General features: G+C 45.7%; 1 protein-coding gene across 5 annotated transcripts in view; it reads left to right on the top strand.

Annotated features, from left to right (window-relative positions):
- Positions 1–12,286, top strand: part of LOC135498061 (uncharacterized) — a 133,705-nt gene that overhangs the window by 31,484 nt on the left and 89,935 nt on the right. For 4 of the 5 annotated variants that reach the window (XM_064788212.1, XM_064788214.1, XM_064788211.1 and 1 more), the window contains exon 2: positions 2,113–2,271. In XM_064788212.1, the coding sequence (XP_064644282.1) occupies positions 2,113–2,271 (159 nt within the window). Of the gene's footprint in view, positions 1–142; positions 225–2,112; positions 2,272–12,286 lie in introns of all 5 variants that reach the window. The other variant, XM_064788215.1, reaches the window with a different exon arrangement.

The following is a 12,286-nucleotide window of genomic DNA, read 5'->3' as shown; positions in this document are numbered from 1 at the left end:
GATAGTTGCTCATTCACCCGGCTAATTCATGAATGTACCCTGGTTCGCTGGCCTCCATCTGGGATTTAATGTCCTTTGATCAACCGAAGTGCGGGCATGTATTGCCAGAGCTACGCATAAATTACCAGTATTGATTTTCTAGTGCGACATGCGGCCGGGTCGTGAAGCGGTATCGTTGGCGGGAATGGTTTCTGGCAGGCGATCGGGCTTAGAATGGAATGCAGGTAGGAAGCTCCCAAGAAGGATCCAAATCTAACCTACCCCCCTGTGATTTTTATTGCATTTCTGCAGGAATGTCAGGACCCAACTTTCCGATCGGCGGAGATTTGACATCTCTGATATTAACATGCGCTTACGGTACCACTTCACTCAGCTGAGAATCATTATGCTCAAGTTCCGTCCCGACACAACTTTGGAAATTTTTCGGCGTAATATATGGGCTCAATTTCTATGAATTTCGTGCCAACTAAATAGCTGAAATCGCATCTCGAAGCCTCTAGATTTCAAAATTTTTCTGGGGGAGGGCCAAGACTCAGGCACCCTTCCGGTGCCTCCATGGTCAGTAATTCGGGCCAAAATCCGCCCCTTATAAATCAGATCCTGTGAAGAACACTGTAAGGCCTAGGCACTTCAAATCTGGCCAACAGGAAGAACAGCACATTGATATGCTGCTGACAGAAAATTTAGCTAATTCGACTTAAATTCTCGCCAGGGGGCAAAAGGCGTAAATAACAAAGACATTTTTTGTCGCTTTATTCTAATAGATAGAGGCTTGAAATAAATTTGAGGAAGGCTGTATGCAAGTAGGTTTCGATATAAAATTGGAATAGTTTTGATTGATACTACCAGTTGTATGGCGTTACGAAGCAAAAAATCTGTGTTGACCTAGATTTATCTTGATTTGAATTTCCCGCTCTTTTTTAACTCAAAAGAAATTCTTTTTCTTTTTTCGCTATACTACATTTTTTTCTTTTGATTTGGAAAGCGGCCATCTTGAAAAGCATATTTTGCCATTTAACATTCACCTTATGCTAAAGCTATGAACTTGAAATTCGGTACACATTACTCCTTACATTATATAACCACTGACACTGAATTTCATTCTAATCTGATTCTGGACTTGGCCACCAGGGGGCTAAAACTAATAAAGGTAAAACATGCAATATCTCGCTAATTAGCGACTTTTTTTCGATGATATTTTATGGTAGGGACTTCTAGCAAGGATACATCACATATCGTATGGGTTTTCGATTTGAGGTTATTTTCAAAGTCACAAAGGTCAAATGGTGTAAGTTGGCATTTTATTGTAACTATGGCACGTTTCTTAATCACTAAAGCTATGAACTTGAAATGTGGTACCCATGACTCCCTATGTCATGTCACCTCTTGACACCGAATTTCAGTTCGATCAAATTTTTGCCTTGGCCACCAGGGGGCTAGAAGTTGGAACCTAAAAAGTGTGATATCTCTCTTATGAGTGACTCGTTTTTCGATAAAATTTTTATGGTAGGTTTCCCTTGCAAGGATACATCACATATCCTACGGGTTTTTGATTTTACCTGACTTTCAAGGTCACATAGGTCAAATGATGTAAATTGGCTGTTGGAGTGTAACTATGGCACGTTTCTTTGCCGCTAAAGCTATGAACTTTTAATTTGGTAAACATGACTCCCTACGTCCTGTAACCTCGAACATTGAATTTCGATCCGATCTTATTCTCCACTTGGCCACCAGGAGGCCAAAACTAGAAAAGGTATAAAGTGCAATATCTCGCTTATTAGTGACTTGTTTTCGTTTAATATTTTTTATGGTAGGTACTTCAAGCAACGATATATCACATGTCATACCGACTTTGGTTTGACCTATATACTATCTTAGTTTTTTGCATGTAATTGAATTGGTTGTGCTATTTAGCAGTTTGCTGTTACTTTTATTTTTGCATATATAGTCGATATGCCAAGTCATAGATGCAGCTGAGCAAGTGGGGGTATCTCAGTGATAGCTCATAATCAATGACAATGTCTAGGCTCTAGTTACCTTTATCCTCATTTATACTGTATATGAAAATAATCACTCGGTGCTGAGTTTTATAGTTACAAATCTTTTTTTCAGGCTGAATGTCATGCGTGCCTTACAGCGGGTGGATGACTTCCTTGATTCTCTCATATCTCTCTTAGCGAATGCTCTCAGCCTTGACCCAGGAGAAATGAATGAAAATTCATTTGTTGACCTCTTCCAAGAATTTGCTAAAATTTTCTGTGTCAAATTTAGGTATGTATTTCAACTAACTCTATAGGGTCTGGGTGGCCCTGAAAACTTTCACATGTCTTGGAAACCTAGAGTAAATTGTACATTCTCCATGCATACATGGCTGTTAATGTAATCCTTTAGTTAGCCCGATCAATTATGATTGACTACGCCGTAATCGGAATAAAGCCTGTGAGATGCACTCATAGTTACCATAACGCACAGCACGCACTGGCGAGTGTTGATAAAAGGCAATCTCAACCACTTGGCACCAAAGTCACCGATAGGTGGCACGTTTCGTTTCTATTTGAGCTAGAAGGTTCTAAACTTGTGAGGACATGTATCTAGGGACCCTCTATCCTACCCCAAAAAATTGTCCCGCTCGGACTTCAAATATGGCCGCCAGGCGGCCACCTTGAAAATTAAACAAAGTCGGATTGCAACCAAACTTCATGAGATTATATATCTATGTACTCTTATCAATACCCCTAATGTTCAGTCAAATCCTGTGACGAATATGGCCACCAGGTGTTCATCTTGAAAATCCAACAAAGTCCTAGTACTGCTAAACTGTTAAACAGATGTCAACCAATTTCCATGTGACATGTACACTCTTCAATAACCCTGCAATTCAGTCAACTTTATAACCAAAATGCTGTACTTAGTTGGTACCGGTAATTTTCTTTGGTGCCATTTTCAATTGTATTTTTATTATGACAACAAACATATTTAATATACAAAGATGAATTTAGCCAGGGCTAAGGTCCCCGAGGGGACATTAGCAGCCCTGGCTGTACAGTTTGGTACAGACATATATTCTATATTTTAGCCACAAGGCAATATGAAAAAGAAAGGAAGAAAATGCAGGGGAAAAAACAAAACAAAAAACCAAAACACACTAGGTATGTAACAGCAATAACAATCACAAAAAAGTGTAAGTGACACCAAGCAGTTCCCCAGTAAATTTGGCTGCGCGAGAAACAATCTTTTGATTGATTATACATGGGAACGCTTGGTGCCCGTGAAGTAAAATGACAAGCTTTTGGTTTAGGTTTAAAGTGAAAAATACATGATTTAAGGAAGGCAGTTGTCCAAGGTCCTGAAGAAGGTCAGCTCTGATGTTTTGAGCAAGAGGGCATTGTAAGAAGAGGTGTTTTGTTGTTTGGGATCTGTAACCACAGGCACATGATGGATCAATATCAAAATTATGAGTAAAAAAATGATGTTTGAAAAGGAGGTCACATTTGACCTTATTGAGGTTTATTTCCTCGGAGCGAGATAAGTCCAGTCTTTTTGTAGTACATACGTCTGCTTTGCCTCTCAAAGAGGTTCTGAGTTTGAATTTAAAAGAATTACGCGTGTAACTTTGTTTGATGTGCGTGGGTACAGTTTCCCAAACTTTGATGGCACTCGGAATGGTAGATTTACGAAAGCGGACAGACATATTAGCAGGGAGTACAAATTGCCTGACATTGCGTATTCTGCCATCTTAAACTGGATTTACATACGACTGCACTACATTTGGCTTTATCTCATGTACTCTGCTCGCTGAAATCATGACATTTACTGTGGACATTGCTTATGAGACTACATTACATAATATCCGGGTTTTTGATTTGACATACTTTTCAAGGTCGCATGGGTTGGTTTATATTCGATGACGAAATCACATTCACAATGGAACAGTTGCAAGTACACACGTTCTGCAAAAGGCAGAAGGCAAAGATAAGACAAATGAAATACGTAGTCTTACAAATGAATATTATCGAATGAAAGACATAAATCAGAGAGAAGCAAATCATACTCATAATCTTAAGAGTACGTATTCCTAAGCAACAGGAAAACAGGACATACGCCTGGTGATTAACTCTTAAAATGACGTAAAAATGCAACTGAAATTAACCTGACGTAATCAATACAATAACAAAGGGCCGACGTGATGAGGTATCATAGGAAAGAAAATGACTTAATACAAAGAGGCAGGAAAAAGAACCACCAAAATTTACAAACTATTCAAAACAGGGGTCAAATAGCCTTAATTGGCTGTAATTGGTTTCTGGAGCGTAACTATTGATGCTGGAATTTTCATCATTGAGTTATATGATGGTCTTATGGTGCCATTGTGTACTTTGGCACTTTCTCTCATTAGCCAAAAAGGTCCCTTTTTCTCACAAACTACTTTCAGCTATCCAAAGTAGTTTAAAAACTTTTGATCACAGCATAATAGTGAAAATAGTCCAGAAATTTTCGTATCAATCTAGATTCTTCGTCAGCTAGAGTCTAATGTCACTGTTCGGAAGAGATGTCAGTGCGCGGTGTAAATCTGAGGCAGCTGATATCTCCCCCCTCCCCCGTCACTGTTCAGGGTCGGCTGTAGGGTACGGATATAAATGGCCTCTTTAACAGACTATTTTCACTATTATGCTGTGATCAAAAGTTTGGATTACTATTACGGTGAGCCAAATCCAGCGGGCAAATTATGCTGATTTTTGGCTCACCGTAGGGGAGATCATACAATACCGCTGTGTCCATCGTCGTCATCGTCTGTATCCTGTTTCAAAAACTGTGGCATATTTCTTAACTGCTAGAGCTATGAACTTTGTACATAAGACCCCAATGTCAGGTGACCTCTAACACTGAATTTTGTGTCGTTCATACTCTACCCAGGTCAGACTTTTGCATGTGTACTCCATTCGGACACACCCGAGGAAGAAATCTCTTAGCTAGTTCACTTAGCTACACCTAGGCGGCGCCCCTATACGAGACAAGACCACTAATGAATATTCATAGGTTGGAGAGTCGAGGCCTATCAATTAGGCGAGTGCATGTTATTAACTCTCAAGTACATATTTGGAGAGGTATTGAAAAAATATTTGCTGTGGCAAGTCTACAGATATAAATGAATTATTTGATGAAAAAATTAATTTCGAATTTTGCTAGTTTGGTAATAGGGGGCGTGTTTTGAGTTTTTTCTGCCAGTTGGCTGAAAAGAGTGGAAATATCAAAGTCTGTCTAATTTGTCGATTATCAAAAAATTTCGGTGGTCAACTACCAGTTTATTTTTCACCATTTACTTGCTCGACTGTCCGGAATAACATAATCTAAATTTCAGATTCACAATCGCACGCAGTATTTGATGCGTCGCGGTCAAACATTGACAATTTAACTGCTAAAAGGCTTAAAAAATCAATTGTGGTCTTGTCTCCATTTACACTACATTTTGGGTCAATTTAGTGATAATTTGAATGTGCTCAAATCACTCTAATTCATTTAGAATAGTGTATTGCTGATGATTTAAGGTCAAAACAAGCTAAAATAATGAGAAAAAAACTTAATTTGACCCAAATATGAGTCAACCTAGCCCCGGTCTAAGTTCGGTTTCATTTTTACAAGTCTTGTTGTGTTGCCATTCATTTTTAGCTCACCTCTTAGCAGAGGTGAGCTTATCCCATACCGTGGCGTCCGTCGTCCGTCGTCGTCGTCGTCGTCGTCGTCGTCGTCGTCGTCGTCGTCGTCCGTCGTCGTCCGTCGTCCGTTAGCAGGGCACGTTTCGTAACTGTTAGAGCTATTGAGTTGAAACTTGGTACACATGTACCCTTATGTAATGACACCTTGGATACCAAGTTTCGGTCCGATTCGTTTCATGGTTTGGCCACCAGGGGGCCAAACGTTAAAAGTGAAAATATGCAATATCTCCCTTAATAGTAGTCGGGAAATTTTGAAAAAAATATGGTAGGTACTTCTAGCAAAGGTGCATCATATATCCTCCGGGTTTTTGATTTGACCTCCTTTTCAAGGTCACAGAGGTCAAACGGTGTAAATTGGCCGTTAGGATGTAACGATGGCACGTTTCTAAACTGCAGTGACTATTGATCCCAAATTTGGTACACATTTACCCCTTAGTCAGGTAATCTCAGGGACCGAAGTTTGGTCCAATATGATTCACCACTTGACCACCAGGGGGCAAAATCCAAAAACCTTAAAAATGTGATTATTCCTTAACTTCTTGCCCGATTGCCACCAATTTGATATCATGGGTACATCTAACCACCATACAGTATATGTCACACAGGTTTTTAATTTGACCTTCTTGTCAAGGTCACAGAGGTCAAATGGCGTAAATTGGCCGTCAGGCCGTAACTATGGCACGTTTCTTAACTGCAATGACTATTGATCACAAATTAAGTACACATGTACCCCTTGGTCAGGTGGTCTCAGGTACCGAAGTTTGGTGCGATCTGATTTGCCGTTTGGCCTCCAGGGAGGGGGCCAAATCCTAAATTCTTCAAAATGCCATTATTCCTAGTATTACTTGCCCGATTGGCACCAATTTTATATCATAGGTACATCTAATTCTAACAACCATTCAATGTGTCACCCGGGTCTTCTTTGATTTGACCTACTTTTTAAGGTCACAGAGGTCGAATGTACTGTAAATTGGCCATTTTGGGGAAATTGTAATTGCTTGGACCTACATCAAACCTAACACTACATGACACAATACCATGCTCTTTATCCATCTTTCCTCCACATGAGGTGAGCACAATGGCCCTGGCCATTTCATGTAATTTCTTTGAAACTACTTAGGCCTTGATTCTGAAAGTTGTGCCCTAAGCAGCAAAGATATTCCTAAATCACATTCTAAATTTTCAGCTCCATAACTTGCTTATTCTGGCCAGGGCTGGTCTTTAAATTTGGTGCTGTTGGCTGCAAAATCATGACTTTTTGTCGATTTTGTCCTCTTTCGTCGCTTTTGGCACAGTTGTACCACTCTTTGAAATGTCTCTCATTTCTCCAAAAATGTCCAGATATCACTTTCCTTTGTTGGAGAGTTGTGGGATGTCATCTACATTAGTTTGAAAAAATTCTCAAAATGTTAACTCCTGAAATCTACCTTCATTGAGACAAGACCACTAATGAATATTCACAGGTTGGAGGGTCGAGGCCTATCAATTAGACGAGTGCATGTTTTTAACTCTCAAGTACAGGTATTAACAAAATATTTGCTGTGGCAAGTCTACAGATATAAATAAATTATTTGATGAAAAAATTAATTTCGAATTTTGCTAATTTGGTAATAGGGGGCGTGTTTTGAGTTTTTTCTGCCAGTTGGCTGAAAAGAGTGGAAATATCAAAGTCTGTCTAATTTGTCGATTATCAAAAAATTTCCGTGGTCAACTACCAGTTTATTTTTCACCATTTACTTGCCCGACTGTCCGGAATAACATAATTTAAATTTCAGATTCACAACCGCACGCAGTATTTGATGCGTCGCGGTCAAACATTGACAATTTAAATGTTAAAAGGCTTAAAAATCAATTGTGGTCTTGTCTCATACAGCCTCTGCCTCGTGTGAGCCGCCATCACCAGTACTTCTTCCTCGGCACTCTGTTACACACTGTCCCGAGTTTCCTTACCACATTTTTGTCCAATTTCGGCCGATTCCGCATTAAAGATGGGCACCCCAGGACACCTTCGGGAGGTTTACTTACTCTAGGAGACGGGTGAGATCGTTCTGTGACAATCCCCCCTCGATTTCCGGAGCGTGCTTTTCCTGCCGTCTCCAAGAAATTTTTCTCCGTTCTCCCGGGCTGTAGGTCACGTGACCCGTTCGTTTTTGTAGCACTTGTGGTTTTTCCAATAGAAATTCGGCGTAATGGTATCGTTTTTAGCTCACCTCTTAGCAGAGGTGAGCTTATCCCATACCGTGGCGTCCGTCGTCCGTCGTCGTCGTCGTCGTCGTCGTCGTCGTCGTCGTCGTCGTCGTCGTCGTCGTCGTCGTCCGTCGTCGTCCGTCGTCCGTTAGCAGGGCACGTTTTGTAACTGTTAGAGCTATTGAGTTGAAACTTGGTACACATGTACCCTTATGTAATGACACCTTGGAGACCAAGTTTCGGTCCGATTCGTTTCATGGTTTGGCCACCAGGGGGCCAAACGTTAAAAGTGAAAATATGCAATATCTCCCTTAATTGTAGTCGGGAAATTTTGAAGGTATGGTAGGTACTTCTAGCAAAGGTGCATCATATATCCTCCGGGTTTTTGATTTGACCTCCTTTTCAAGGTCACAGAGGTCAAATGGTGTAAATTGGCCATTAGGATGTAACGATGGCACGTTTCTGAACTGCAATGACTATTGATCACAAATTAAGTTCACATGTACCCCTTGGTCAGGTGATCTTAGGTACCGAAGTTTGGTGCGATCTGATTTGCCGTTTGGCCTCCAGGGAGGGGGCCAAATCCTAAATTCTTTAAAATGCCATTATTCCTAGTAATGACTTGCCCGATTGGCACCAATTTTATATCATAGGTACATCTAATTCTAACAACCATTCAATGTGTCACCCGGGTCTTCTTTGATTTGACCTACTTTTCAAGGTCACAGAGGTCGAATGTACTGTAAATTGGCCATTTTGGGGAAATTGTAATTGCTTGGACCTACATCAAACCTAACACTACATGACACAATACCATGCTCTTTATCCATCTTTCCTCCACATGAGGTGAGCACAATGGCCCTGGCCATTTCATTGTAGTTTTTTCTTCTCTGGGTGTTCCACCCTGGGCGGGTTTTTGAGGTCCTTTTACCGGTGTATCGGGGATTCATAGTCCCCGGCCTGGTTCTTCCCCGTGTTGGGGTGCGGGTAGTTCTGCCCCCATTGGGCCGGACCCGGGATGCCTTCCTCTTCTCCCGCCACTTGGGTGCCGTCAGGACGTCCATTTCCTCGGTCCGACCCCACCCTGCTTTGTCGGGGTCGACGGGTGTGGCTGCCGATCAGGCATGCCCCCCTCCCCCCCTCCTGTGTCTGCCCCACGGGAGTCCGATTTGAGCACTGATCCTAAGCCTCTTGCTTCCTCTCTCACGGAGGAGCAAAGGCAGTTGCTCAGGAGTCTGACGGACTGTGTGAAGGCTTCTATCCTCCATGACAGGTCCTCGACTCGCCCGGCCGAAAGGCCGGTGGCTTTTGACTTAGGTCATCAGCCAATGGACTGTGAGTTTAGCGACTCACAGTCTTTTTCAGCCTCTTGGGCTGATTACCCCTCCGGAGTTGAGGATTCCGCCATTGTCGCGGGTATGCGCGACTTGCGCGCTTTTGTTAGGCAATTTGTGCCGCAAGACACTTGTCCTCTCCCGATGGTCAACTTCGCCCTCGGTAAGGTGCCGTTCGACTTGTTCGGCGACGCCTCCGAGCAGGAGTCGGATGCGGTCCCTGACCGGGCTTTTCAAGAATTGCCCGTGTCTGCGGCCCTGATTAGAGCCTCCACATGATTGGATACGGCTCTCAGGAATACAGCGCCTTCTTGCGGGGGTCACCAGCGTGCCCTGGTATCGACGCTCCCGTCTACAGGACCGGGTGCCTGGACTCAGACTGGGAAGCGATTCATGACCGCTTCCCCTTCGAGCCTGTCCTTTAGACCCGATTATTATTGGGTCTCACCGTCGGGAACCGACCCGGTTTCACTGTCGCCCCTAAAGGACGACATCCAACTTTCCGGTTTGGTACCCCCTAAAGTCCTCTCTTCTTCAGCCTTAGAGGATGCGAAGAATGATGAGGCCCTGCCTAAAGAGACCCAGGCGGTGTTATCTTACGCCGACCGGACTCTGTGTGCTCTGACCAGGTCCTTAGCCGCAGATGCCTCGGAGGAACAGCACATTCTCGCGATGTCCCTCCAGCAATCCCTGCAGCATGCCAGTGATCTGGCTGCTAAGCAGGCGGCTAACGGCGTGCTAAAACGCCGTGACCTGCTCATCGAGGGGTTGAGCACGGTCAGATCCCAGTTTCTGCGGGGGCATTAAGGACCGCTCCATTGAGTGGCCCTTTTTTGTTCCACGACTTCCTGCCTGACACCATGGGTGCTCAGGCACAGTCAGATCGCCTGATGGAGTCAGTTTTGACTCCCCAGGCCGCCCCCCGCCCGCGTTCCTATGCACAGGCCGCGTACAGGGGACTACAGGTGGGGTCTCGACGCCCCCAAGGTTCGTCGGCTCCTCGTGGGCCCTCGTCCTCGCGTGGCTCCTCCTTTCGTCCCCAAAGGCAGGAAGAAGCTGCGGCTCCCTCTCGCGGGAGCGGCGGGCAGCCCAAGCGTCCCTTCCTAGAGAAGGGTCGCGGGGCAAGCGCAAGTGACTTTTTAGTCCTTCCTCCTGCGCCTTCAGGTGGCGCCCCCACAGTTGCCGTTGTGGGTGGCAGACTGCGACACTTCGCAGCCTTTTGGGACCGGTGGTGTCAAAACGACTCCCCCGTGATGGATATGCTCCGACACGGTGTCCCATTGGACTTTTCCCGTCCCCCCCCTATGATGTCGACTCCCAACCCGGTGTCCACGCCAGCAGACCCCGTCAGGGTGCTTGCCCTTCGATCGGAGGTCCTGTCTCTTCTCGAGAAGCAGGCAGTGAGGCTGGTGGACAACCATTCCTCCCCGGTTTTTACAGCCACGTCTTCTTGGTCCCCAAGAAGTCGGGGAAGTTGAGACTGGTCATCAACCTGTCCAGCTTGAATCGGTTCCTGCGGGTCCCCAGCTTCAAGATGGAGACAAGCAGGTCAGTAGCGGTCGCGGTGCAGCCCAACGATCAGGCTATCTCTCTGGACCTTCAGGACGCGTACTTACACGTCCCGGTCCATCCAGAGTTTCAGCCCTTCCTTCGTTTCTTCTTTGAAGGAAAGGTTTATCAGTTTCAGGCCCTTCCTTTCGGCCTGGCTTCCGCTCCGCTGATTTTCACAACAGTCGTCAAGGCGTTTGCCGCGCCTTTTCACGCCATGGGCTTAAAGCGCCATTGCTATCTGGACGACTGGCTGCTACGTCACCAGGCTCATCGCCGTCTGGGAAAGCAGGCAAAGTTTCTGCTCATCACAACCAGACAGGCAGGGTGACTGTTAAATTTGGACAAATCCGAGCTGGCCGCGGCTCAGGATTATGTCTTCGTGGGGGTGCGATTTCGCACACGAGAGGGCCTGATGTCCCCCCCTCCGGACCGAATTCGCAAGATTCGGTCCTTGGTCGGAATTTTTTGCCGTCAGGACAGCGCCACAGCCCGACAGTTTCTGTCGCTGCTGGGACTGCTCAATTCAGCAGCGGACCAGGTTCCTTTCAGCCGCCTGTATATGAGCCCACTCCAGCTCCTCTTGCTGTCGAGTTGGCGTCCTTTCACGGACTCCCTCGACCAGCGGATTTTCATCCCGGGGTCCCTTCTGGGGGAGGTGTGGAGTTTCTGGGGTTTGGAGACGGAGCTCTTCCGCGGAGTGCAGCTCAGCCCTCCGTCACCCAAGATGTCCCTGTTCACGGACGCCTCCCTTTATGGTTGGGGCGCCCATTTGAACGAAGGGGACCTGACCACCAAGGGCATGTGGTCAGAGGAGGATGCGCGTCTGTCGATCAATATCCTCGAGATGCAGGCTGTCATCCTGGCCGTGAGGGCCTTCACGTCTAATCTGAGGGGTCACAGGGTTTCTCTTTTCTCCGACAATTCAACGGTGGTCGCTTATATTCGGAGACAGGGGGGACGATATCCGACACATTGTGCCATCTCACTTGGGAGCTCCTGCAGCTTTGTCGCCGCTTGGATATCCAGCTCCTCCCCCGTCACGTCCCCGACAAGAGGAATATCTTGGCCGACGCCCTTTCCAGGTCGGACCGTCTGGTCGAGACAGAGTTGACCCTCCATCGCGAGGTGGTCTTTCGCCTGGGGGCCCTGTGGGATGCTCCGGTCGTGGACTTGTTTGTGACTCGGTTGAACAAGAGGTTCCCCCTGTACTACTCACCCCTCCCAGACAGGGAGGCCTTGGGAGTGGACAGCCTGTCGGCCTCCTGGGACGGCCTCAATGCTTATGCATACCCGCCAACCCCTCTGTTGCTACAAGTACTCAACAAGGTGGCCAGTTCACAGGTCAGACTTTGTCTGATAGCACCGTGCTGGCTGAACCAGGCCTGGTTCCCGGTTCCGCTGGAGCTGCTGACGGATCATCCCCGCCTGGACCGTCTGCTTTATCACCCGATCGGCCGGGTCTATCATCAAGACCCTTCTTTTTACAGGCTTCGCGCCTGG

Source organism: Lineus longissimus, chromosome 13, assembly GCF_910592395.1.
Source record: "Lineus longissimus chromosome 13, tnLinLong1.2, whole genome shotgun sequence".
Lineage (NCBI taxonomy): Eukaryota > Metazoa > Nemertea > Pilidiophora > Heteronemertea > Lineidae > Lineus > Lineus longissimus.
Note: the sequence above shows the minus strand (reverse complement) of the source record. Positions and strands in the feature narration are given on the sequence as shown.